At 38.5% G+C, this 27,994-nt stretch overlaps 1 protein-coding gene across 1 annotated transcript in view; it reads left to right on the top strand.

The window, feature by feature from the left end:
- The window catches only part of GLDN (gliomedin), an 80,142-nt gene that overhangs the window by 48,464 nt on the left and 3,684 nt on the right, over positions 1 to 27,994 (top strand). Inside the window, exons 7-9 of the mRNA XM_053719897.1 lie at positions 7,505 to 7,588; positions 7,675 to 7,800; positions 27,069 to 27,219. Coding sequence (XP_053575872.1) covers positions 7,505 to 7,588; positions 7,675 to 7,800; positions 27,069 to 27,219 — 361 coding nt within the window. The remainder of the gene's footprint in view (positions 1 to 7,504; positions 7,589 to 7,674; positions 7,801 to 27,068; positions 27,220 to 27,994) is intronic.

Here is a 27,994-nt window from a genome sequence, read left to right as displayed (position 1 = left end):
ATAATTTGGGCAATCAAAAACGCGAAGCCCAATAAAGCAGCTGGTCCAGATGCTCTCCCCATAGAATACTACAGAATCCTCCAACCCCAGGTGCTACCTTTATTAGTTAAGCTATTTAATTTTTATTTTTCCGAGAATACGAGGTGTTCTGCAGCCTTCACATCTGCAAATATCTCACTGATCCTAAAAAAGGGGAAAGATCCTGAATTACCAAGTTCCTTTAGACCTATCTCGGTTTTAAACACCGAATATAAGCTGCTTGCGTCTATCATAGCCCTACGACTAAAACCTTATATGGGCGACTTAATCCATGAGAATCAATCTGGTTTCATGCATGGTCGTAAGCCGACAAGGAACACAAGGAAATTACTAATTCTGATTGAATCTTTTTGGAACATATATAAAACTAAGGAATCTCATGGAAGCATAGATAAGGCTATTCTGACAGTTGACGCGGAAAAGGCTTTCGATAGGGTCAGTTGGGATCATTTGTTTTCCATGCTAGATAAATTCAGGTTCTCGGGTCCTTTCAATAACTATATACGTTTAATTTATAGTACTCCCTCCTCTGCGGTAATTATCAACAACACCTCTACTCAGCGATTCAATCTGTTCAGAGGGACTAGACAGGGCTGTCCACTATCTCCCTTCTTGTTCAATCTTAGTATAGAACCTCTGGCCATTCAATTACGGCAAGAACTTGAGGGGATTTCATTAGCGGGTGAGAGGTTGATTCTTCTTCTCTATGCGGATGATCTTCTCCTATTTCTATCTAATCTTAAAGTGTCACTACCTACTCTACAGAGCATTACTCAAGAGTTTGGGGAAATCTCAGGGTTTAAGATTAACACATCTAAATCTGAGCTTATGTGGATAGATAAAAATCCCTCACTGCAGGTGAACCACCCTTTCAGGGAGGTCCCTCAGATTACATATCTGGGCTTACGATTATCTAGAAACCCGGAGGAATGGTATGGATTAAACTATAGGACAGTAATGGACTCTTGCAAGAGTAAGCTGGATGAATGGACCAGGCTACCTATTTTGTTAACGGCTCGGGTGACTTTGATTAAATCAGTCATCTTCCCAAAGCTCCTCTATATTATGCAAAATATTCCATGGTTTCTACATAAGAAAGATATCACTATATATAATAAGGCCTGTTCCAAATTCTTATGGAATGGCAAAAGACCGCGGATTGCCTTATATAGGCTTATGAATTCTAAGATATCAGCAGGTTTGGCACTCCCCAACATTCAGATATATAATCTGGTTATTATAGCTAGATTTGCACTTGATTGGCTAACTGGGAAGGAGCAAATTACGTCCTTCACCTGGGAATCACAGCTTGTGGCTCCATTTAAATTGAAAGCTCTTTTGCACTGTCCACTCACCTCAATCCCATCTAATATATTCTATCTAGATACTCTTAAGAATGTCATTATCGCATTGGCAAAGACTATGTATAGAAATGGGGAACCCCCCCTATGTCTCACAATATCTACCTATAGTGGGTAACCCAGAATTTAGCCCTGGCCTCTCTAACCGGAGATATTTACAGACTGGGGACTAAAGGTCTCCAAACTTTATGTCAGTTGCGGGACGCGGGAGGACATACATTATTATTCCAAGAAATCGTAACTCGGTTTGATATAGGGACACGTGAGTTTTACGCCTACCTGCAAGTTAGACACTTTCTCCAAGAGATGCTCACGAAATACGGGAATGACAGGTCCTTGGGTGAGCTGCAGACTAGGATTTCAATGTACGCAGCAGAAATATATGCAATTTCCCCTTTATACTTACTATTAAATCAGAAAGCGTCAAAAGCACAAGTAGACGAGATGGTTGTTAAATGGGCTAATCTATTTCCGGATATAGATGAGCAGATTATCATAGAGAGTTTTAAAATATTGCAACAGTCCTGGGTTCCAACATCTTGGAGGGAGTCACAGATAAAAGTCGGGTTACAGAGATATCTTACGCCTGCTGTCTTAGCCAAATGGTATAAAACAAAGGCTCTATGCCCTAGATGCTCAACTACAGGCGCTGATCTTTTTCACTGTTTATGGAGCTGCCCTAAGGTATGTCAATACTGGGGGAAAATCATATTTTGGACGAGGGTTGTTTTGAAGGTGGACCATAAAATATCCCCTATTGAGATCTTTTTTTTGGTAAAATATCAGCACACAATTAAGAATTATAATTTGATAAATACCATTATATTAACCGCACGTAATCTTATTTTTAAGGCATGGAAAGCATCTGCTACACCTACAATGGCACAATTTAAAAGGGCTTTGACTGATCAATTCATAATAGAACAGATTAATATACTTTACCCACAAGACAAACACCTAGTAGTATTCCTTAAGAAATGGGAGATATTTTTAAGATCTTTGCCCCTAATGCATCAAAAAAAATTAATTAAACCAATTAGAAATTCGGAATATTTACAGATGAACATTTTGGCAGGTCATTTCCCTGGTGAATGGGCAACAGACACTGAGTGAGTGCTTGGGGGAGAGGTGGGGGTGAGGGGGTGAGGGTTGTTGTTGGGTTATGTTTTGGTTTGGGGGGTCTGGTTACGTTGTTTACGTTGTACCATATATATATAATGCGGGGGATGGAAAGCAAGAAAATAACTGAGTTGAAGAAAATCTAGCTAGCTAACACAGGGTTATTTGGTTACACTATACAATTTTAGTTAATCTGAATGTTCACTTTAAAGAAGGCAGTAAGAATTGCATTTAATTAGCCACGGGCATTTTTGGCCCACTGCTTTGGTTGACTTTGTTTGTACTCAATTATGTATGGATTTGCTTATAATCACTGTGTTTCCCATTACCTGTGTTTATTTGATAATCGTAAATGTTGTAGATTTCTTTATCTCTGTCAGAAATAAAGTTTGAAAAAAAAAAAAGAAAAATATTACAACAATTTTAAACTAATTACACCTACTCTAAGCCCCCTAATAAAATAAATCCCCCCAAAATAAAAAAATGCCATACCCTATTCTAAAATTAAAATAGAAAACCTCTTTTACCTTACCAGCCCTTAAAAGGGCCTTTTGCGGGGCATGCCCCAAAGAATTCAGCTCTTTTGCCTGGAAAAAAAACATACAATACCCCCCCCAACATTACAACCCACCACCCACATACCCCTAATCTAACCCAAACCCCCCTTAAATAAACCTAACACTAAGCCCCTGAAGATCTTCCTACCTTATCTTCACCACACCGGGTATCAGCGATCGGTCCAGGCTCCGATGTCTTGATCCAAGCCCAAGCGGGGGGCTGAAGACATCCATCCTCCGGCTGAAGTCTTGATCCAAGCGGGCAGAAGAGGACATCAGGACCGGCAAACATCTTCATCCAGGCGGCATCTTCTATGTTCTTCCATCCGATGACGATCGGCTGATCTTCAAGACCTCCAGCGCGGATCCATCCTCTTCTTCCGATGACTAGATGACGAATGAAGGTTCCTTTAAGGGACGTCATCCAAGATGGCGTCCCTCGAATTCCGATTGGCTGATAGGATTCTATCAGCCAATCGGAATTAAGGCAGGAAAATTCTGATTGGCTGATGGAATCAGCCAATCAGATTCAAGTTCAATCCGATTGAACTGATCGGAACAGCCAATAGAATGCGAGCTCAATCTGATTGGCTGATTGGATCAGCCAATCGGATTGAACTTGAATCGGATTGGCTGATTCCATCAGCCAATCAGAATTTTCCTACCTTAAATCCGATTGGCTGATAGAATCCTATCAGCCAATCGGAATTCGAGGGATGCCATCTTGGATGACGGCCCTTAAAGGAACCTTCATTCGTCGTCTAGTCGTCGGAAGATGAGGATGGATCCACGCTGGAGGTCTTCAAGATGGAGCTGCTCGTCATCGGATGGAAGAACATAGAAGATGCGGCTTGGATGAAGATGTTTGCCGGTCCGGATCTACTCTTCTGCCTGAAAATGGAATTCTTCAGCCGCCGCTTGGATCAAGACTTCAGCCGGAGGATGGACGTCACTCTTCAGCCCCCGCTTGGGCTTGGATCAAGACTTCAGAGGCTCTTCTGGACAGATCGGGACCCAGTGTGGTAAAGACAAGGTAGGGAGATCTTCAGGGGCTTAGTGTTAGGTTTATTTAAGGGGGGTTTGGGTTAGATTAGGGGTATGTGGGTGGTGGTTGTAATGTTGGGGGGAGGGGTATTGTATGTTTTTTTTTACAGGCAAAAGAGCTGAATTCTTTGGGGCATGCCCCGCAAAGGGCCCTTTTAAGGGCTGGTAAGGTAAAAGAGGTTTTCTATTTTAATTTTAGAATAGGGTAGGGCATTTTTTTTATTTTGGGGGTCTTTGTTATTTTATTAGGGGGCTTAGAGTAGGTATAATTAATTTAAAATTGTTGTAATATTTTTCTAATGTTTGTAAATATTTTTTTATTTTTTGTAACTTAGTTCTTTTTTATTTTTTGTACTTTAGTTTATTTAATTGTATTTATTTGTAGGTATTGTATTTAATTAATTTATTGATAGTGTAGTGTTAGGTTTAATTGTAGATAATTTTAGGTATTTTATTTAATTAATTTATTGATAGTGTAGTGTTAGGTTTAATTGTAACTTAGGTTAGGATTTATTTTACAGGTAATTTTGTAATTATTTTAACTATTTTAGCTATTAAATAGTTCTTAACTATTTAATAGCTATTGTACCTGGTTAAAATAATTACAAAGTTGCCTGTAAAATAAATATTAATCCTAAAATAGCTACAATATAATTATAATTTATATTGTAGCTATATTAGGGTTTATTTTACAGGTAAGTATTTAGCTTTAAATAGGAATAATTTATTTAATAAGAGTTAATTTATTTCGTTAGATTTAAATTATATTTAACTTAGGGGGGTGTTAGGGTTAGGGATAGAATTAGCTTCAGGGGTTAAAACATTTATTAGAGTAGCGGTGAGGTCCGGTCGGCAGATTAGGGGTTAATGCTTGAAGTTAGGTGTCGGCGATGTTAGGGAGGGAAGATTAGGGGTTAATACTATTTATTATAGGGTTATTGAGGCGGGAGTGAGGCGGATTAGGGGTTAATACATAATTATAGTAGCGGTGAGGTCCGGTCAGCAGATTAGAGGTTAATAAGTGTAGGCAGGTGGAGGCGACGTTGGGGGCGGCAGATTAGGGTTAATAAATATAATATAGGGGTCGGCGGTGTTAGGGGCAGCAGATTAGGGGTACATAGGGATAACGTAGGTGGCGGCAGTGTGCGGTCGGAAGATTAGGGGTTAAAAATTTTTAATAGAGTGGCGGCGATGTGGGGGAACCTCGGTTTAGGGGTACATAGGTAGTTTATGGGTGTTAGTGTACTTTAGAGCACAGTAGTTAAGAGCTTTATGAACCGGCGTTAGCCCAGAAAGCTCTTAACTCCTGACTTTTTGCTGCGGCTGGAGTTTTGTCGTTAGATTTCTAACGCTCACTTTAGCCATGACTCTAAATACCGGCGTTAGAAAGATCCCATTGAAAAGATAGGATACGCAATTGACGTAAGGGGATCTGCGGCATGGAAAAGTCGTGGCTGGAAAGTGAGCGTTAGATCCTTTCCTGACTGACTCCAAATACCAGCGGGCGGTAAAAACCAGCGTTAGGAGCCTCTAACGCTGGTTTTGATGGCTACCGCCAAACTCTAAATCTAGGCGACTGTGTGTGAAAAATAACACAAAAAAATGACTACCCAAAAGTTTGACAAAGACTGATGGTTGAATTAGTGCATGGAAAGTGTTAAAATACCAGCATTTGAAATACCCTAGGGTGTCTACTTTTCAAAAATATATGGTTTGATGGGGCTAAATTTAATTGGCCAGCTTCAGAAATGTCCCAAATAGGACATGGGTGCATGATGACAGATGTGAAAATTCCAAGTTGAAAAACTGGAATGCGCCCCCTAAAAATAAGGCCTTTTAGCCCCCAGAGAACCCAACACACCTATACATGGGTGGTATCACTGTACTCAGGAGATGTTGTTGAACACATATTGAGGTGTTTTTTGGCAGTAACATATAACAGGATTTGAGAATGAATGCCTAAAATACGTGTGTGAAAAATAACACAAAAAAATGACTACCCAAAAGTTTGACAAAGACTGGTGGTTGAATTAGTGCATGGAAAGTGTTAAAATACCAGCATTTGAAATACCCTAGGGTATCTACTTTTCAAAAATATATGGTTTGATGGGGTAATTTACATTGGCTGGCTTCAGAAATGTCCCAAATAGGACATGGGTGCATGATGACAGATATGAAAATTTCAAGTTGAAAAACTGGAATGTGTCCGCTAAAAATAAGGCCTTTTAGCCCCCAGAGAAACCTACACACCTATACAAGGGTGGTATCACTGTACTCAGGAGATGCTGCTGAAGACATATTGGGGTGTTATTTGGCAGTAACCCTTAACATTCTCAGTAAATGTATTCTTAAATTGCTATTTTGTCAAAAAATCACAATTTTTTTTTTCAAAATTTAGCATAGATTGATGGTAAATTGGTTGCATGAAAAAAAGTCAAAATACCCCAAGTTTAATACCTTAAGTTGTCTTCTTTTACATTTGAATGGTTATTCAGGGATTCCTGACAGATATCAGTGTTCCAATGTAACTATCGCTATTTTTGAAGAAAAAAAATGGTTTGGAAATAGAAAAGTGCTACTTGTACTTATTGCCCTATAACTTGCTAAAAAAGCAAAGGACATGTAAACATTGGGTATTTCTAAACTCAGGACAAAATTTAGAAACTATTTAGTATTGGTGTTTTATGGTGGTTGTAGATGTGTAAGAGATTTTGAGGGTCAAATTTAGAAAAAATGTGTTTTTTTTCAATTTTTTCCTCATATTTTATAATTTTTTTTATATTAAATTATAAGATTTTAATGCCGAGAAAAACGGTATATAATATGTGTGGGTACAGTAAATGAGTAAGAGTAAAATTACAGCTAAACACAAACACAGCAGAAATGCAAAAATAGCCTTGGTCCCAGACGGTCAACAAATTGAAAAGTGGTCTGGTCACTAAGGGTTTAAACATGCCATATAATTTTTATTCATTTGTAATATGTTTTTAATTTAAAAATAACTGAAATTCTTTTGTTCTTCACTTTTTTTTATTTTTAAATATATATTTCTATATCTGTATATATTCATATAGATATATACTGTAGGTATAGATATATATTATAGGAACAATTTTTTTTATAGGTTTAAAAGGAACATTTTCTTCTAGTGGAGGAACATATGAATTTAAAATATTCCTAACGCACCTTGGGCTTTAGCGCAGTTGATCTAGTGCATTGTTGGATTAGCTAACAAACGATAAATGGAAAAAGCTTTTTGTAGCGTGTGAGATATATATATATATATATATATATATATATATATATATATATATATATATCATCATACATAATATAAGCATGCAATTACCATTCATCTGCTTATATTTAATCTTTTTGTCTTAGGTGATTCTTGTGATGTTCCTAACGATGACACCATGGCTGAAAAACTGAATGAAAAAAGCAATGGGCAGCAATCAAAACAAGGAGGTAAAGAAACTGAAGTAGTAAATTGTACATTTCTGAAGAAGACGTGATGAAGCCTATAAGTATATTTGAACATTTCTGCCCCCTAGATTTCACCATTAAAGCAATAGATAGCCCAACACACATTGCTAAATTAAAAGGTACCTTTGGAACTTGGATGATGGAGTCTTCTAACACAAGTGATGACAGAATTTGGGTTGCAGAACATTTCTCAGGTATGTTTTCCCAAAATATCTTTCTCGTGTGAGTAGAACATTATTTTATTTTCTTCTTCTTTTTTAAAAAATACAAATTTTTACTGCAATTTTAAATATTTATATCATCTTCCAGTTATATCAAACCAACATTTTTTCTTTTGTGATTCAGATACAACATGCAATTTTAAACAACTTTCCAATGGAATTATGTCATCTAAATTGCTGCATTCTCTTAGTATCCTTTGTTGAAAAGAATACCTAGGTGGGCACAGGAGCAGCAAAGTCCTACTGGAGCTAGCTGCTGATTGGTGGCTGCACATATATGCATCTTGTAGTTGGCTCACCTATGTATTAAGCTAGCTCCGAGTAGAGCATCACTGGTACTTAAATAAAGGATACAAAGAGAATAAAACAGATTTGATAATATAAACTTAAAATAAAATTAAACCAGTTCTCAGGCCTCCCTAAAAGGTCAGATTTTCAGAATCACATTAGATAAGACAGATAAAATAACCATGCTTACTTCTCAGCTGATTATTTTGCCTGTGCTCGTTAAGATAGCCTCAAAATCTGGCCTGTTAGGGAGATCTGAGGACAGGTGTCAAAACCAGGGCAAATCAAAAATAGAAAGGCAGCACTCCGGTGAAAATATGAGATAAAAAATTACATCTTTATTGGAATATCTTAAAAACAGAAGTGTCCATCAGGAAAAAGGAACGAATCCCTTAAAGGGACAGTAAAGTAAAAAAAAATCTTTCATGATTTAAATAGGACATGTAATTTTAAACAACTTTCCATTTTACTTTTATTACCAATTTTGTTTTATCTTGGTATTCTAAGTTAAAAGCTAAATCTAGGAGGTTCATGTGCTAATTTCTTAGACCTTGAACACTGAAAGCATTTTGACAGTTTTTGCACCACTAGAGGGAGTTAGTTCATGTGTTTCATATAGATAACATTGAGCTCAGGCACGTGAAGCTCCTAGGAGTCAGCAATGATTGGCTAAAAATGCAAGTCTGTCAAATGAACTGAAATAAGGGGGTAGTTTGCAGAGGTATAGATACAAGGTAATCACAGAGGTAAAAAGTATATTATTATAACTGTGTTGGTTATGCAAAATTTGAGGAATAGGTAATAAAGGGATTATCTACCTTTTTAAATAACAGAAATTCTGGTGTTTACTGTCCCTTTAAGTGCTTTGTGCTCTGCAGCACTCAATCATAGGGCATAGCATACTTCTAATGCTATTTAAACTGTAGGCAACCAATCAGTGCACACCGCATTGTCATGGCAACCTTGGAAACAAAATAGCGTAAAAACAATTTAAAAACATGCACATATCGATACACAAGCGTCATTAAGCCAACACACAATAAGGAATATCATCAAGATCAAGTTGAAAATATGATGAAGGATTTGGAGATGTTTGCATTACATTAAAATATTGCTATCTAAAATGCTTTTTATAATCATAATCAATAACGGCTAGATTTGGAGTTTTGTCGGTAACGACCCGCGTAGCTAACGCCAGCTTTTTTCTGGCCGCACCATAAAAATAACTCTGGTATTGAGAGTCCACAAAAAGGCTGCGTTAGGCTCCAAAAAAGGAGCGTAGAGCATTTTTAACGCAGCTTCAACTCTCGATACCAGAGTTGCTTACGCAAGCGGCCAGCCTCAAAAACGTGCTCGTGCACGATTTCCCCATAGGAAACAATGGGGCTGTTTGAGCTGAAAAAAAAATCTAACACCTGCAAAAAAGCAGCGTTCAGTTCCTAACGCAGCCCCATTGTTTGCTATGGGGAAACACTTCCTATGTCTGCACCTAACACCCTAATATGTACCCCGAGTCTAAACACCCCTAGCCTTACACTTATTAACCCCTAATCTGCCGCCCCCGCTATCGCTGACCCCTGCATATTATTTTTAACCCCTAATCTGCCGCTCCGTAAACCGCCGCTACTTACATTATCCTTATGTACCCCTAATCTGCTGCCCCTAACACCGCCGACCCCTATATTATATTTATTAACCCCTAATCTGCCCCCCTCAACGTCGCCTCCACCTGCCTACACTTATTAACCCCTAATCTGCCGAGCAGACCTGAGCGCTACTGTAATAAAGTTATTAACCCCTAATCCGCATCACTAACCCTATAATAAATAGTATTAACCCCTAATCTGCCCTCCCTAACATCGCCGACACCTAACTTCAAAATTAACCCCTAATCTGCCGACCAGAGCTCACCGCTACTATAATAAATGTATTAACCCCTAAAGCTAAGTCTAACCCCAACACTAACACCCCCCTAAGTTAAATATAATTTTAATCTAACGAAATTAATTAACTCTTATTAAATAAATTATTCCTATTTAAAGCTAAATACTTACCTGTAAAATAAATCCTAATATAGCTACAATATAAATTATAATTACATTGTAGCTATTTTAGGATTAATATTTATTTTACAGGCAACTTTGTAATTATTTTAACCAGGTGCAATAGCTATTAAATAGTTAAGAACTATTTAATAGTTACCTAGTTAAAATAATAACAAAATTACCTGTAAAATAAATCCTAACCTAAGTTACAATTAAACCTAACACTACACTATCATTAAATTAATTAAATAAAATACCTACAATTACCTACAATTAAACCTAACACTACACTATCAATAAATAAATTAAATACAATTCCTACAAATAACTACAATGAAATAAACTAACTAAAGTACAAAAAATAAAAAAGAACTAAGTTACAAAAAATAAAAAAATATTTACAAACATAAGAAAAATATTACAACAATTTTAAACTAATTACACCTACTCTAAGCCCCCTAATAAAATAACAAAGACCCCCAAAATAACAAAATGCCCTACCCTATTCTAAATTACTACATTTCAAAGCTCTTTTACCTTACCAGCCCTGAACAGGGCCCTTTGCGGGGCATGCCCCAAGAAATTCAGCTCTTTTGCCTGTAAAAAAAAACATACAATACCCCCCCCCAACATTACAACCCACCACCCACATACCCCTAATCTAACCCAAACCCCCCTTAAATAAACCTAACACTAAGCCCCTGAAGATCTTCCTACCTTGTCTTCACCCTACCAGGTTCACCGATCCGTCCTGAAGAGCTCCTCCGATGTCCTGATCCAAGCCCAAGCGGGGGGCTGAAGAGGTCCATGATCTGGCTGAAGTCTTCATCCAAGCGGGAGCTGAAGAGGTCCATGATCCGGATGAAGTCTTCATCCAAGCGGGAGCTGAAGAGGTCCATGATCCGGATGAAGTCTTCTATCAACGGCATCTTCAATCTTCTTTCTTCCGGATCCATCTTGCAGACCTCCGACGCGGAACATCCTCTTCTTCCGACGCCTACTAGCCGAATGACGGTTCCTTTAAGGGACGTCATCCAAGATGGTGTCCCTCGAATTCCGATTGGCTGATAGGATTCTATTAGCCAATCGGAATTAAGGTAGGAATATTCTGATTGGCTGATGGAATCAGCCAATCAGAATCAAGTTCAATCCGATTGGCTGATTCGATCAGCCAATCAGATTGAGCTTGCATTCTATTGGCTGTTCCGATCAGCCAATAGAATGCGAGCTCAATCTGATTGGCTGATTGGATCAGCCAATCGGATTGATCTTGATTCTGATTGGCTGATTCCATCAGCCAATCAGAATATTCCTACCTTAATTCTGATTGGCTGATAGAATCCTATCAGCCAATCGGAAATTCGAGGGACGCCATCTTGGATGACGTCCCTTAAAGGAACCGTCATTCGGCTAGTAGGCGTCGGGAGAAGAGGATGTTCCGCGTTGGAGGTCTGCAAGATGGATCCGGAAGAAAGAAGATTGAAGATGCCGTTGATAGAAGACTTCATCCGGATCATGGACCTCTTCAGCTCCCGCTTGGATGAAGACTTCATCCGGATCATGGACCTCTTCAGCTCCCGCTTGGATGAAGACTTCAGCCGGATCATGGACCTCTTCAGCCCCCCGCTTGGGCTTGGATCAGGACATCGGAGGAGCTCTTCAGGACGGATCGGTGAACCTGGTAGGGTGAAGACAAGGTAGGAAGATCTTTAGGGGCTTAGTGTTAGGTTTATTTAAGGGGGGTTTGGGTTAGATTAGGGGTATGTGGGTGGTGGGTTGTAATGTTGGGGGGGGTATTGTATGTTTTTTTTTACAGGCAAAAGAGCTGAATTTCTTGGGGGCATGCCCCGCAAAGGGCCCTGTTGAGGGCTGGTAAGGTAAAAGAGCTTTGAACTTTTTTAATTTAGAATAGGGTAGGGCATTTTGTTATTTTGGGGGTCTTTGTTATTTTATTAGGGGGCTCAGAGTAGGTGTAATTAGTTTAAAATTGTTGTAATATTTTTCTTATGTTTGTAAATATTTTTTTATTTTTTGTAACTTAGTTCTTTTTTATTTTTTGTACTTTAGATAGTTTATTTCATTGTAGTTATTTGTAGGTATTGTATTTAATTTATTTATTGATAGTGTAGTGTTAGGTTTAATTGTAGATAATTGTAGGTATTTTATTTAATTAATTTATTGATAGTGTAGTGTTAGGTTTAATTGTAACTTAGGTTAGGATTTATTTTACAGGTAAATTTTTAATTGTTTTAACTATTTTAGCTATTAAATAGTTCTTAACTATTAAATAGCTATTGTACCTGGTTAAAATAATTACAGAGTTGCCTGTAAAATAAATATTAATCCTAAAATAGCTACAATGTAATTATTCGTTATATTGTAGCTATATTAGGGTTTATTTTACAGGTAAGTATTTAGCTTTAAATAGGAATAATTTATTTAATAAGAGTTAATTAATTTCGTTAGATTAAAATTATATTTAACTTAGGGGGGTGTTAGTGTTAGACTTAGCTTTAGGGGTTAATACATTTATTAGAATAGCGGTGAGCTCCGGTCGGCAGATTAGGGGTTAATAATTGAAGTTAGGTGTTGGCGATGTTAGGGAGGGCAGATTAGGGGTTAATACTATTTATTATAGGGTTAGTGAGGCGGATTAGGGGTTAATAACTTTATAATAGTAGCGGTGCGGTCCACTCGGCAGATTAGGGGTTAATAAGTGTAGGCAGGTGGAGGCGACGTTGTGGGGGGCAGATTAGGGGTTAATAAATATAATACAGGGGTCAGCGGTGTTAGGGGCAGCAGATTAGGGGTACATAAGTATAACGTAGGTGGCGGTCGGCAGATTAGGGGTTAAAAAAATTTAATCGAGTGGCGGCGATGTGGGGGGGGCCTCGGTTTAGGGGTACATAGGTAGTTTATGGGTCTTAGTGTACTTTAGAGTACAGTAGTTAAGAACTTTATGAACCGGCGTTAGCCCAGAAAGCTCTTAACTACTGACTTTTTTCCTGCGGCTGGAGTTTTGTCGTTAGATGTCTAACGCTCACTTCAGACACGACTCTAAATACCGGAGTTAGAAAGATCCCATTGAAAAGATAGGATACGCAATTGACGTAAGGGGATCTGCGGTATGGAAAAGTCGCGGCTGAAAAGTGAGCGTTAGACCCTATTTTGAGTGACTCCAAATACCAGAGTTAGCCTAAAACCAGCGTTAGGAGTCTCTAACGCTGGTTTTCACGGCTAACGCCAAACTCCAAATCTAGGCCTAAGTGAGGCACATAGCCTATATATTATACAAATGAGCACATGATTGATAGCAAAAGAATAGCAAGAGTGCACGATAGATATCAAGAAAAAGGGCAAGAGTGAGAAAATAGGTTAGTACAACACACATTTTACAGATATACTTAAACTCCGTTGCTACAAAACTGTTAAAGTGCTAAAGGGTGTCACATTATGATTGTCCCATGGTTTCTTCAGAAAATTTGTAAGATAATAAAAACAAAAGAAATGTAGAAATATATTGTATAATATTATATAATATTAAGCACAGGTTAAATATGACCTTCATGACTAGTACACATTTGTATAGGAGATTCTATATCTTGAGGTCGTGGATACACAACTTAATGTTCCTAAGAGCTCACAATCCCACAAATGCTTTAAAGGTTACAAGTAGTGATAACTGATCAGAAAAAATCTTTATTCCACAAAATAGCTCATCTTCCACTCCTGATTAAGCCCCAATGGTGTTTTTGTTTTCAGTTTATAAACCCAATACAGTTCTTTCTTCAATAAAGCTTTGCTCCTGTTTCCACCTCTTGTAAAATGAAAACCATTAAAGTGTTGTGCTACACTTGATTCCTTGATATAATTCTTAATATCCCTTTTATGTTCACCTATTCTTGACCTCAGACTATGTGAAGTTTTTCCTATGTATTGGTCATGGCAAATAGTGACCTCTAGGAGGTACACCACAAATTCGGTGCTGCAATTTGCATAATGTTTAATTGGGAATAGCTCCTGGATGACAGAACTGTGGAACTTGTCACCTTTTAAAATCTTTTCACAGGTGCCACAAGATCTCACATTACTCCTAAAATAAAGATGTAGTTTTTATTTCATATTTTCACCGGAGTGCTGCATTTATTTTTTTGAATTGCCTTGCTCGGCTGGCCCAGCCATTTGTCTTGCACCGCGCCGCAGTGTTCCTTGACCCCTTTGGTTTTCCGTAGTCTTTCAGCCTCATTCCCACTGTCACTCACTTCCGTGATCGGGGGTTGGTACACAATACACGGAGCAGTGAAGAAACTCTAGATGTAACTGGCTTCACTCAAACAAGAATAGATTAACATACTCATTATGGGTTTCAAGGAGTAAGGACTGCAAAATAATGCAAATCGTGCTATAATTTAATAAAAGTGTGTTTTTAAAACATTTATTTTGTATGCAAATATCTTGCAATGAAGTGCTTAACCATTGAGTGCTAACCACGGCTCTGAGCCGTAGCAAATTTTCCCTCTCAGGTGCTAATGACGCCCCAGAGCCGTCACTAGCACTTCATGGGGTTCTGGGGACCTCCATCCACTCCCACCCCGACGATCTGGCCTGTATAGTGACAGGCATTGCTGGGGCTTCACGTTTTGTGCAGTGACGTCACACGCAATGGCACAATGACATCACTGAGCAACTTTATTTAAAACTGACATTTGTCAGTAATAGGGAGATGGGGGCAAGCTGCTTAGATGCCTAAATCTCAGGCATCTAAGCAGCTACAGACCCCGAAGACCCAACCGTCTAACCTTTCCAATGGTATAAGTCTTTAATGTGTAGAGTAAAAATTAAAGAAGTTAAAAAAACACCCTCTTTACGCAGCTCTCTCCATCTTTTAAAATGTCTGTATTTTTTGCAAAGAAGCTTATTTTTTGCAATAAAAAATTACATATTTTCTAGCAACATAATTCCTTTAAAAATATCTATTTATTTTGTAAAGAGAATTAAAGAAAAAAAATATGGCTAGATTACGAGTTTTGCCTTAGAGGCTGTGCAGTGCTAACAAGCAGTTTTCCCTCACCGCTCACTTACCTACAGCACTGGTATTACGAGTTTTCAGAAATGCGTTGTTAAAAGACAAGAAGTGAGCGATGAGCATAATTTTTCTCCAAATCTCACTCCAATACCAGCGCTGCTTAAGTCAGCGGTGAGCTGGTGTAACGTGCTCGTGCACGATTTCCCCATAGGAATCAATGGGGAGAGCAGGCTAAAAAAAAGTCTAACACCTGCAAAAAAGCAGCGTATAACTCACTAATGCAGCCCCATTGATTCCTATGGGGAAATAAAATTTATGTCTACACCTAACACCCTAACATGAACCCCGAGTCTAAACACCCCTAATCTTACACTTATTAACCCCTAATCTGCTGCCCCCGACATCGCCGACACCTACATTATAATTATTAACCCTTAATCTGCCACTCCGGACACCGCCGCCACCTACATTATACTTATGAACCCCTAATCTGCTGCCCCCAACATCGCCGAACCCTACATTATATTTATTAACCCCTAGTCTGCCGCCCCCAGCTACCTACACTTATTAACCCCTAATCTGTCGCCGTCACTATAATAAACATATTAACCCCTAAACCGCCACACTCCCGCCTCACAAGCATTAGTTAAATATTATTAACCCCTAATCTGCCGGCCCTAACATCGCCGCCACCTACCTACATTTATTAGCCCCTAATCTGCCGCCCCCAACGTCGCCGCCACTATATTAAGTTATTAACCCCTAAACCTAATCCTAAACCTAACACCCCCTAACTTAAATATAATTAAAAGAAATCAAAATAAATATTCCTATCATTAACTAAATTATTCCTATTTAAAACTAAATACTTACCTATAAAATAAACCCTAAGCTAGCTACAATATAACTAATAGTTACATTGTAGCTATCTTAGGATTTATTTTTATTTTACAGGCAAGTTTTTATTTATTTTAACTAGGTAGAATAGTTATTAAATAGTTATTAACTATTTAATAACTACCTAGCTAAAATAAATACAAAAGTACCTCTAAAATAAAACTTAACCTAATTTACAATTACACCTAACACTTCACTATAATTAAATTAATTCCATAAATTAAATACAATTAAATAAAATTAGCTAAAGTACCAAAAAAACACACTAAATTACAGAAAATAATAAACAAATTACAAGATTTTTAAACTAATTACACCTAATCTAATCCTCCTAACAAAATAAAAAAGCCCCCCCAAATAAAAAAAGCCCTACCCTACACTAAATTACAAATAGCCCTTAAAAGGGCCTTTTGCGGGGCATTGCCCCAAAGTATTCATCTCTTTTACCTGTAAAACAAATTACAAATCCCCACCAACATTTGAAACCCACCACCCACACAACCAACCCTACTCTAAAACCCACCCAATACCCCCTTAAAAAAACCTAACACTAACCCCTTGAAGATTACCTTACTGGGAGAAGTCTTCATCCAACTGGGCCAAAGTCCTCAACGAAGCCGGGAGAAGTCTTCATCCAAGCCGGGCAAAGTGGTCCTCCAGACGGGCAGAAGTCTTCATCCAGACAACATCTTCTATCTTCATCCATCCGGCGCGGAGCAGGTCCATCTTCAAGACATCCGACGCGGAGCATCCTCTTCATCCGACGGCTAACACTGAATGAAGGTTCCTTTAAATGACGTCATCCAAGATGGCGTCCCTTCAATTCTGATTGGCTGATAGAATTCTATCAGTCAATCGGAATTAAGGTAGAAAAAATCCTATTGGAACAGCATATAGAATGCCAGTTCAATCCTATTGGCTGATTGCATCAGCCAATATGATTTTTTCTACCTTAATTCCAATTGGCTGATAGAATTCTATCAGCCAATCGGAATTGAAGGGACGCAATCTTGGATGACGTCATTTAAAGGAACCTTCATTCAGTGTTAGCCGTCGGATGAAGAAGATGCTCTACGTAGGATGTCTTGAAGATGGACCCGCTCCTCGCCAGATGGATGAAGATAGAAGATGCCATCTGGATGAAAACTTCTGCCCGTCTGAAGGACCACTTTGCCCGGCTTGGATGAAGACTTCTCCTGGCTTCGTTGAGGACTTTGGCCCGGTTGGATGAAGAATTCTCCTGGTAAGGTGATCTTCAAGGGGTTAGTGTTAGGTTTTTTTAAGGGGGTATTGGGTGGGTTTTAGAGTAGGGTTGGTTGTGTGGGTGGTGGGTTTTAATGTTGGGGGGGGGGTTTGTAATTTTTTTTACAGGTAAAAGAGCTCATTACTTTGGGGCAATGCCCCGCAAAAGGCCCTTTTAAGGGCTATTTGTAATTTAGTGTAGGGTAGGGCTTTTTTATTTGGGGGGGCTTTTTTATTTTGTTAGGGGGATTAGATTAGGTGTTATTAGTTTAAAAATCTTGTAATTTGTTTATTATTTTCTGTAATTTAGTGGGATTTTTTTCGTACTTTAGCTAATTTTATTTAATTGTATATAATTTAGGGACTTCATTTAATTATAGTGTAGTGTTAGGTGTAACTGTAACTTAGGTTGGGTTTTATTTTACAGGTACTTTTGTATTTATTTTAGCTAGGTAGTTATTAAATAGTTAATAACTATTTAGTAACTATTCTACCTAGTTAAAATAAATACAAACTTGCCTGTAAAATAAAAATAAACCCTACGCTAGCTACAATGTAACTATTAGTTATATTGTAGCTAACTTAGGGTTTATTTTATAGGTAAGTATTTAGTTTTAAATAGGAATAATTTAGTTAATGATAGGAATATTTATTTCTTTTAATTATATTTAAGTTAGGGGGTGTTAGGGTTAGGGTTAGACTTAGAGTTAGGGGTTAATAACTTTAGTATTGTGGCGGCGACATTGGGGGCGGCAGATTAGGGGTTAATAAATGTAGGTAGGTGTCTGCGATGTTAGGGCCGGCAGATTAGGGGTTAATAATATTTAACTAATGTTTGTGAGGCGGGAGTGCGGAGGTTTAGGGGTTAATATATTTATTATAGTGGTGGCGATGTCCGGTTCGGCAGATTAGGGGTTAATTTTTGTTTTTTAAGTGTTTGTGATGCGGGAGGGCCTCGGTTTAGGGGTAAATAGGTAGTTTATGGGTGTTAGTGTACTTTTTAGCACTTTAGTTAAGAGTTTGTGTTTTTTTTTTTTTGGTATGAGTTTATTTTATTTATTAGTTTTTAAGTTCAAAAACAAAAATGAAAATCAGTATACATTAACAGTGAATGTTTCAGAATGACATTCGTATAACATGCAATACAATACAGTAAAAGGTTCAATTTAACTAAGCATCTTCATTCTGTGTATAATTTCTGTAATTTCTCGCTAACGAGACACATAAGGGTCTGATAATTAATCTCTTTCGTGGGTTACGACTTGAGAAAGTGTGACAATCAAATGACGTGGAGTAACTCCAACAAGATTAGTGGTTCAGGTACAATCGCATTTAAACTTTTAGAATTATCCTCTAGTTCTAATTCAGTTAATGTCTGGCAAATTTTCCTCGTCTTAGATAGGTATTTATACCAGTTTAATCGGTCCGGCACTCTCAATCTCCTACGACACTGAGTGTATTCTTGGCTGTAGTCCTCTGATCTCTATCTAGTTATCGTATATCTGTAGTTTGGGGTTGCCGGAAATCAGGTGTGAATGGATGATTGCATGTTTATGATGGGTATGGATATGGATAGTGGGCTCACAAGTATTCTTGCCATAAAAACCTGGCGTTTAATATGGTGTCTGATTTATTTCGGTAAAGGTAGCCATACCTTTCTAAGGAGAATTGCTCCTCCACTTCCTCGACCCACATATTTCTGCTCAAAGTGCTAGATGTTTTCCAATGGCGGGCTATTAGTTTCCTTGCGCTATTAAGGCCAATCTGTAAGACCAGCAGTTTTAAGCGGCAGGGCAACTTGGGCAGATCATTTAATAAAGCTATACTTGGAGTTAAATGTAAAATTGCTTGCAATACCTTGCTTACAATATGTTTCTACTGCTTCCCATAATGTACGGACCTTAGGGCAGTGCCATCACATATGAATCAAATTGCCATGCATCTCACAGCCTCTCCAGCACAAGCCGGACGTGTTAGGATATATGCTAGCCAGCCTCGATGGGGTCAGGTACCACCGAAGAAGGATTTTAAAATTGAACTCCAGTATCTCCGGAGAAGTCGAGGATTTTTTGACTGAACTAAAAAATTGGTGCCATTTTTCAGCTTCTATATTTTCTATGAGGTCTAAATTCCACTTGGCTGTGTATGCTGGTAAGGTGTCTACTGAGGTGTTTATAAGTAACTTGCGGGATGTGGATAGTGTCCCTCTTGGTATGACGCTACTAAAGCACATTTGTTCGAAAGCAGTAGGTTTTCTCAGCAAATCTGATTTGAATGGTGACGTGTGTATATAATGGTGTAATTGGGCATACTTTAGCCATTTGGAAAATTTCCCATCTGCTAAATCTGCTAATTTGTCTCTCTCTAATAGCTTGCCTGCTTCTGTGAATTTAAGTAATGGGATGGTGTAGTCCCATTCAGTTAATCGTTGGAAACCTTTGTCAAGGCCTCCCACCATTTCAATGTTTAATACAATTGGAAAGAGAGGGGACCTATAAGTGGAAATGTGGGGTTTGGTGGCGATTATATGATCCCAACTTTTAAATAATTGTTTGTGAATTTCCAGATATCTGCATTGGGGGGGTCTAAGGTCTTTATATACCCAGCATAGGGCATGTACCAGGGGAGCTTTGAGAATGTGTGAATCTAAAGTGACCCATGCCTTGCGTTCTTGTGTCTTATGCCAGTCTAGGATTCTTTGCAGGGTCACTGCTTGGTAATACTCCTCAATTTTCGGTAGACCCAACCCCCCATTCAAATTTGATCTATACATTGTGTTCTTATTGATTCTTGGTCTGCATTTGCCCCATACGAATGCATTAAGGCATTTCTGTATCCTATTTAAGTACCATTGTGGAAGATGAAGTGGAAGAGTTTGTAGAATGTATAAGATTCTGGGCAATGTAGTCATTTTTATAGCTTGAACCCTACCCCACCAGGACAGTGGTTTGTTCATCCAAGTCTTAAGGTCGCGTTGGGTATTGATTAACAATGTGTTATAGTTTTTGTCAAACAGTGTCGTCTGTCTAGGGGAAAGGTGGATCCCTAGATATCTAATTGAATCTGTTTTTAACCAGAGCGGACAAATTGCTGATAAGGAATTAAATTTAGTAGTTGGTAACGTGATATTTAGGATCTTGGATTTTTGTTTGTTGACGAGAAAGTTAGAATAACTTCCAAATATGTCTAATTCGACAAGGATTTCTGGGATAGTTGTGGATGGAGATGAGATCGTAAACAGTACGTCATCTGCGTACATTGCAATTATGTAGTCCTGTTGGCCTATTGTGATCCCTTTGATGTTTTGGTTCAGGCGTACTCTAGATGCGAACACCTCCATCGTCAAGATGAAGAGAATCGGGGACAGGGGGCACCCTTGTCGTGTGCCGTTATTAATAGGGAGCGTTTCAGATAAAATCCCATTCACCCTTACTCTAGCACTTGGTTGCGTATATAAGCTGAAAATTCTGTTTATTATTTTCGGGCCGAATCCTATGTTTTGTAGGGTTAATGTTAGAAATTGCCAATTTGTTCGGTCGAATGCCTTTTCGGCGTCTATGGCCATCAGCACCGACTCGATGTTATGGTATTTTGTGTACTCTATGAGTGTTAAAGCTCTAAGGGTGTTATCCCTCGCCTCCCGGCCAGGGACAAAACCCACCTGATCCGTGTGTACAATATCATTCAGGACTAGATTCAAACGGTTTGCTATGACTTTTCCTAGTATCTTTATGTCAACATTAAGAAGTGATATTCGTCGGTAGCTGGCCGGTTCGTCCTGTGGTTTGTCGGGTTTTAGAATCACTGATATGTGTGCCGCTAAGGAATCCATAGTGAGATGGGAGTTCTCGTCCAGGGCATTAAAATGTTTTAACAGGTAAGGGGCGAGAATGGTTCTAAATGTCTTGTAATATAAATTAGTGAGGCCGTCAGGTCCTGGGCTTTTCCCTACTGGTAATTCTTTAAGGACTGTCAATATCTCTGACAATGTTATAGGTCTCTCCAGATCTTCTGTTTGAGATTGTGTTAATTTATTTAGATTAGCTGAGTTTATGTAGTCCACCATTTGTTGTGTATGCAACAAAGAGGTGTTAACATCCAGATTATATAGCTGGTGATAGAAGTTTCGGAAGTGTGCAGCTATTGCCTTACTGTCGTGTATATATTCGTTCTGTGGAGTTTTGAGTTTATAAATATGTGTTAAATAGCTTCTATCTTTAAGCGTGTGTGCTAGTGTTTTACCCAGGTGATTCCCCTCATAAAAATATTTTTTCCTGAGTTGTAGAGCTTTCCTCTGGGCCTCAGAGTAGAGTAGTGTTTTCAGTTCATTTCTAGCGGTTGTTAAAGCTCGTAGGGTAATGTGATCTGAGGGCGAGTGTGTGTGCTGTACTTCTAGTGTGTGGATTCTTGTTGTTAAAGAGTTCAGTTGTGTGTCATGTTGTTTTTTGAGGTGTGCTTTATGCTTGATGCATTCTCCTCGAAATGTTGTCTTATGAGCTTCCCATACGTAAAGAGGTTGAGTTTCTGGGATAGCGTTGAAGTTAAAATATTCTATTAGTGTGGATGTGAGTTTTTGTGTTATCAGTGGGTGGTGTAAGAGGTATGTATCCAATTTCCAATTGAAAGGATGTATCGGGGAGTCCGGCCAGTCCATCTCCATCATTATCATGGAATGATTCGTCCCGACTGTTGGGACAATGTCTGAGTCTTTTAGCAGAGAAAGGTTCGCCTGATCTAAGTAGAAGTGGTCTATTCTGGAATACATTGCCCAAGGGTGGGAATAGAAAGTAAAGTTTCGCTGTGTAGGATGTTGTATTCTCCATGTATCCACAAGTCCTAGGTGTTTAATGCAGTTAAGTACAGAGTTAGGGGGGCGAGGCAGCGTTTTAGTGTTATTAGATGTAGTGTCCAGGGATGTGTCGAGTGTAATGTTTAGGTCTCCTCCTAAAATTATAGGGCCTTTACTTACTTCCTGTGTCATAACTTTCAATTTATTAAAGAACCTATTCCTATGTGTACTAGGGGCATAAACGTTAATTAACGTGATGGGTCTATTGTGTATAAGGCCCACTAGTATAAGGATCCTGCCCTCTGTATCATGAGTGGAGTTGAGAAGTTGAAAAGGGAGAGAACGATGGATAAGAATCCCAACTCCATTTTTCTTTTTTTCGTGGGAGTTTAGGAAACTGAGGGGGAAGTTTTTGTTATGAAATTTAGGTTTGCTAGCCTTAGGGAAGTGAGTTTCTTGTATAAATACCACTGAACTCTTTTGCTTGGTGAACCATTGCAGAGCAACAGACCTTTTTGTGGGGGAGTTGAGGCCCTTAGCATTTTGTGAAACTATTAATATTGATCTATGTGCCATCTTTGTTCTTTGACGTATGTTCTGTGAATAAGCTATGTAATGTATGCCTTACCCTATATTGCAGCTTAGGTCTGTCTGGCGGGTTTGTCACTACGGTGTGTTGTAAATGCCTTATAGAGCGTAGAGAAGTGCCGGAATTGCCGTTAGTAGAGGATATGAACCTGCGATGCAGATTGAACCTTAAGAGGATGCTGAAATTAAACAACAAACAATTATACAAACAATACAATAAACAATGAACATGTTTAACTGACATCTAAACAATAAAATTAAGAATAGGGCTAGGAATAGGAGATAACCTCCGCGTCCTAATAATACAGTAATCGAGGAGGGTTAGTAGTAAGGATACACTACCAACATTTCCCTTGGGCTAATGTGGAATGAGTTTAGTGAACGGGGGTTTCTTTACTCTGGAGGGATCTTGTATATAAACAAGAATGTTAAGTAAGTTACAATAAAGGTGGGTCAGTAACTTTAGTATCTGTACTTATGAGTTGGCCGTCTAATTCTTAAGATGTAAGTCAGTATGGCAGGGTTCGACCCTGCTAAATACTAGAGTTCCTGTTATTACAGGGTTGGGGTAACTAAGGCTTAATAACTGGTAAGCTGAACTAGTCTCTCAAGGTGGTCCTGTGGACGGAATTCGTGGGTTGCTTGGCGTAGGGGATGCTGTTTTACGTTTCCTGTTGACAGTTATCCATTTCTGGCGCTGTGATTTGGACAGGGAATGTTCCGTACTTTGGCCCTCTTCTGCTTGGTCCGATGACTGTGGAATTCGCTTCGGTAGAGGAATGTTCAGCTGGGAGCAAAAAGAGTTAAAATCTTCCAAATCTTTGTATGTGTATTCTTTATTCTCTCTAACCACTCTAAGGGCAAAAGTAAACCCCCAACGATAGGGGATGTTATGTTCCTGTAGATGCATAGTGAGGAATTTTACTTCTCTTCGCCTGGAGAGGGTCAGCGGGCTTAGGTCTGCGAAAATTTGTATGGTGTCACCGTCTTTGCGTATTGGTGCTTTCTTTCTGGCTGCGGCCAATATTTGCTCTTTATCTTTGAAGTTGTGGCAGCGAAGTATAATGTCCCTTGGGGGTGCTTTTGATGAGGGTTTGGGTTTCAAAGCTCTGTGCATTCTGTCTATGGATACGTTGGTCCCCTCCTTAGTGTTCAGGAGAAAGCCAAAGAGGTCTTGTATGTATTGCGGTAATGTCGCAGATAGAATATTTTCAGACACCCCTCTTATCCTTAAGTTTTGACGTCTGCCGCGGTTATCTAAATCTTCTATTTGCATTTGCATTGGTCTAATTTCGCTATTTTGGTGTTGAAGTTGCATGCTATGTAAGTTGATTGGTTCAGAGATTTCTTCTGCATGCTCTTCCAGTTGCAGTACCCTATTACCCAGGTCTATGACATCTTTCTTAACTTCTGTTAAGCTTTCTTTTATGAGCAGACTGACCTGGTTCATGAAGGCAGCAAAGTCTTCTTTTGTGGGGAGAGCTTTAAGATCTGCTTTGGTGATGGGGAGGTCAGGGTCATTTAAGACAGTGTCAGGGTCCTCTTCCTGCATGTCGCTGTTTAATTGTGGCGAATCAAGAGAGTTAGTGAAATTTATGTCCACAGCTTTGAAATAAGAGTTCAATTTAGTTGTTGTAGCGGTAGAGGGCTTACTAGTTTTATCCCCTTTAGGGGGACGTTTGAATGCCATTAGCGCTTCATCACTTAGATTGGCTATTTATGTAAAATGTGAAAGCAGGCAGTGATGAGTCTGTTCTTTATATCTGTTACTGATTTTGCAGTGACATGTAGGGAAAATGTTCTGCCAACCTGCTATAATCTGTGTAGTGTAGCGTTTCAAATATAGCAGGGCACCTGGCGTGCTGCCTTTCTGTTCCGCAAGCAAGTCTCTATAGATATTAGGTCCCCTGCCTCCGGTGCACCTGGCGTCTTATCCCTCTGCTTAGATTTGGGCCTGTAGAGGTAGCGCCTCCCGCAATCTTACCGGAGGGTTGTATGAGCGCCCGGGTTTATTCGGGTTGTTTTTATTTACTCCTGTAGTGTTCCGGTCAGGTTGTTGTGCCGTGGGCCACTCTATTAGTCACGCTGCAGCTCTCAATTGCTCTGAGTCGCAAGCGTGTGAAGGTAAGATGGCGGCGCTTCTGTCTTTCTGATGGGAATTTATTGCAATGTTTGTTCCGTCAGCTGCACCATCTTCCGGTGTCCTATTCTTTCCGTGGCAACTCTCTGAGTATTAAGCCGTTTTTGAATGTTGTACCGGCTCTCTCTTCTTGCCCTCAGCCCTTCATGTGGATCTTCAAGGGGAAAGCTGCACGGAGCATTACAATTTTGCAGCCATGCTGGTTCCCGGCTGGCTCTGCCTCCTCTAGTTAAGAGTTTTATGCTACGGCGTTGTAGTGTAAATCTCTTAACTACTGACTTTAAAATGCGGTACCAGTCTTGACAGGAGAGGGTGCGGTATTTCCAAGTCTGGCCAAAAAAGTGAGCGGTGAGCCTGTACCTTAAAGACTCGTAATACTAGCGGGCGTTAAAAAGCAGTGTTAGGACCTCTTAACGCTGCTTTTTAAGCCTAATGCACAACTTGTAATCTAGCCGATAGTCTTTCAACTTTACAGGGTTATGGCTGCAATCAGACAGCTGTAGCCACCTGAGAAATAACATACATTAAATAAAGTACACATTATGGAAAGTACACCCTTTGGCACATCAAATGGGGGCTACAAGTATCGCTAGCACAAAAATAGACAATTTAATAATACGTGGAATATGGCTCTTTGCTAAAAATTCAATATTTTTTTAGGCAAAGCACCATATTCAATAAATTGTTGCGCACCTCAATTATGTGCTAGAGATACAAGTAGCCCCTCATTTGATGCACCAAAGGGTGTACTTTCAACAAATGTGTGCTTTGTGTACCATATTTAAATTTTCCAAGTGGCTAGAACTGTTTAATTGCAGACATGGCAATCTTGAAATCGTCTAAACAAAATAGCATTTCAACTTTTATGGGTTATGTCTGCAATCAGTAAGCTTTATAAACCTAGGAAACTAAGATACATTAAATAAAGTACACATTTTTGGAAAGTATACCCCTTGACGCATCAAATGAGGGGCTACATGTATTGCTTGCACAAAAATAGACAATGTAATAATAAGTGGAATAAGGGTCTTTGCTTAGAATTAAATTTTTTTAAGCAATGCAACTTATTCCATTAATTGCTGTGCACTCCAAATTCATGCTAGAAATACTTGTAGCCTTTCATTTGATGCACCAAGGGGTGAACTTTCTGAAAATGTGTGCTTTGTGTACCCCATTTTAATTTCTCAGGTGGATAGAACTGTTTAATTGCTGAAAACAGTACAGTAAATTCTAAGGTGCTGTTTTTGAGTGGAAAAAAACTGTGAAATGTTCTTAATTCCTTATTATTTCAGACAGGTTACCTACTACAAATTTTTATCCACACAGGTTTTGATGATTGAGCTTAGAAAAATAAAATTACATATTATTTATTGAGTCAGGAGTAAAAAAATACACTATTTTGTAAACCTGATGATACATACACACATATTATACACATATAATATAAACCACTAACTCTTGCTGCTGTCGCTACAACTACAAAACATTTTAATAGAGAAAACAAAAAACCCATGCACACCTTTTTATCATCTATCAATTAATCTGTTAAAAATCAGTCCTTCAGTTAGAACTCTTAAGTGGAGTTATGTGATTTATACCCCCATGGTAATGTACATAGTGTTACATAATAGAGAATAACTTACTTTACAAATAAAAGATACCATATAATGTATGTATTGGCTACTTGTAAAGCTCGGCTAATAACCCGAAAGGGTCTCAAGGCGCTGCTCATTTTACCGACCTCAGGAGGATGAAAGGCTGAGTGGACCTCGCCGGGGATCAAACCTGCAACCTGCAACCCTATCTGTCCAGTCTATAATAATAATAATAATATAATAATAATAACAATAATAAAAATAATAACAATAATACAACTAATAATATAATATGTGCTTTACCATAATGAAGAGGATTAATTTCTGATGTTGGATAAAGCTAATTTGTTTGTCCCAGTGATTTGTGTGAACCATCTAATTTTTATTGCCATATATTTTATGAGAATATTTAATCAGGTGATTAAATATTGATAATTGATTTCAATTATCAAAGTCTGTGCTCCCTTCATGTATATCCACAGATGTCACTGACTATCCCAAACAGATGAAGGGTTCTTTCCTTCATATCCACTGGAAGAGAATTATCTGGCACCATAAATTTTTAACTGGCCATCTAATTGGTGAATGACCGGAAGTGATAATGAACCTTTGATTCTTTTGCTGGTTGCAGGGCTAGTACTTAAACAGTATGAAAATCTAACCGCTCTTCTGAATGAATACTACAAGCCTATTAAACTTCAGTCATTCTATTATGGATGTGGACACCTAGTGTATAATAAGTCGCTGTTCTATCACAAAGGTGGATATAATAAAATTATACGGTAAGTAACTTTAAACTACAGTAAAAATAAAAATATCTGTATATGTATGTACACATATTAACACATAAATATATATATGTATATAAGCATATGTTTACTGGGAACACACAGTTCCCATAGACTGCAATGAAAAGGTACTTTTTAGTGCCGTTTTTTTTTCTAACACCACACTCCCGCCAACTTTACCCCCAAAATACTGCCTAGTGCAGTTATTTTATTAAAAAATAAAAATGCTAAAAATTTTATTTTTTTAATAAAATACACTACACTAGACAGTATTTTGGGGGCATTTGGGGCATATTTGTAAAAGTAACTAGAAATCCGTAAAGTAACTAGAAATTGTATAAGTGATAATTGCGGTAGCAGTGAACAGTCACTTGTAATGGCTGATAATTTATTGCACTCCCGCAAATTGGCCCGTTTACGGGCGTATGATAAATTAGCACTCCACTTGTAATCTAGCCCTATATATTTTGTAAGTTTATGAAAAGTGTATCCACTACCAGGTCAAAGGTTTAACCTTCTTCAACTGGCACCACTCAGCAGCCAAGAATTAAGAAGGGTCAGTAGGGACAGATGAAAGAGTGGGCTCTGTATTGGCTGGTGGTCTGTACATAGAAGCAGAGTTGTAACGCTGTCTACAGGAAATTATATTCAAGCAAGGTCATTTTATCAGAATTAGCATCACTTTTGTCCTGCTGAATCGTTTTGTGAACTGCAAAGGAAATGGGAAAGTGCTGAAAATACATTGGCTGTTTAACATGAAAACTGCATA

Source organism: Bombina bombina, chromosome 6, assembly GCF_027579735.1.
Source record: "Bombina bombina isolate aBomBom1 chromosome 6, aBomBom1.pri, whole genome shotgun sequence".
NCBI classification, from domain to species: Eukaryota; Metazoa; Chordata; class Amphibia; order Anura; family Bombinatoridae; genus Bombina; species Bombina bombina.
Note: the sequence above shows the minus strand (reverse complement) of the source record. Positions and strands in the feature narration are given on the sequence as shown.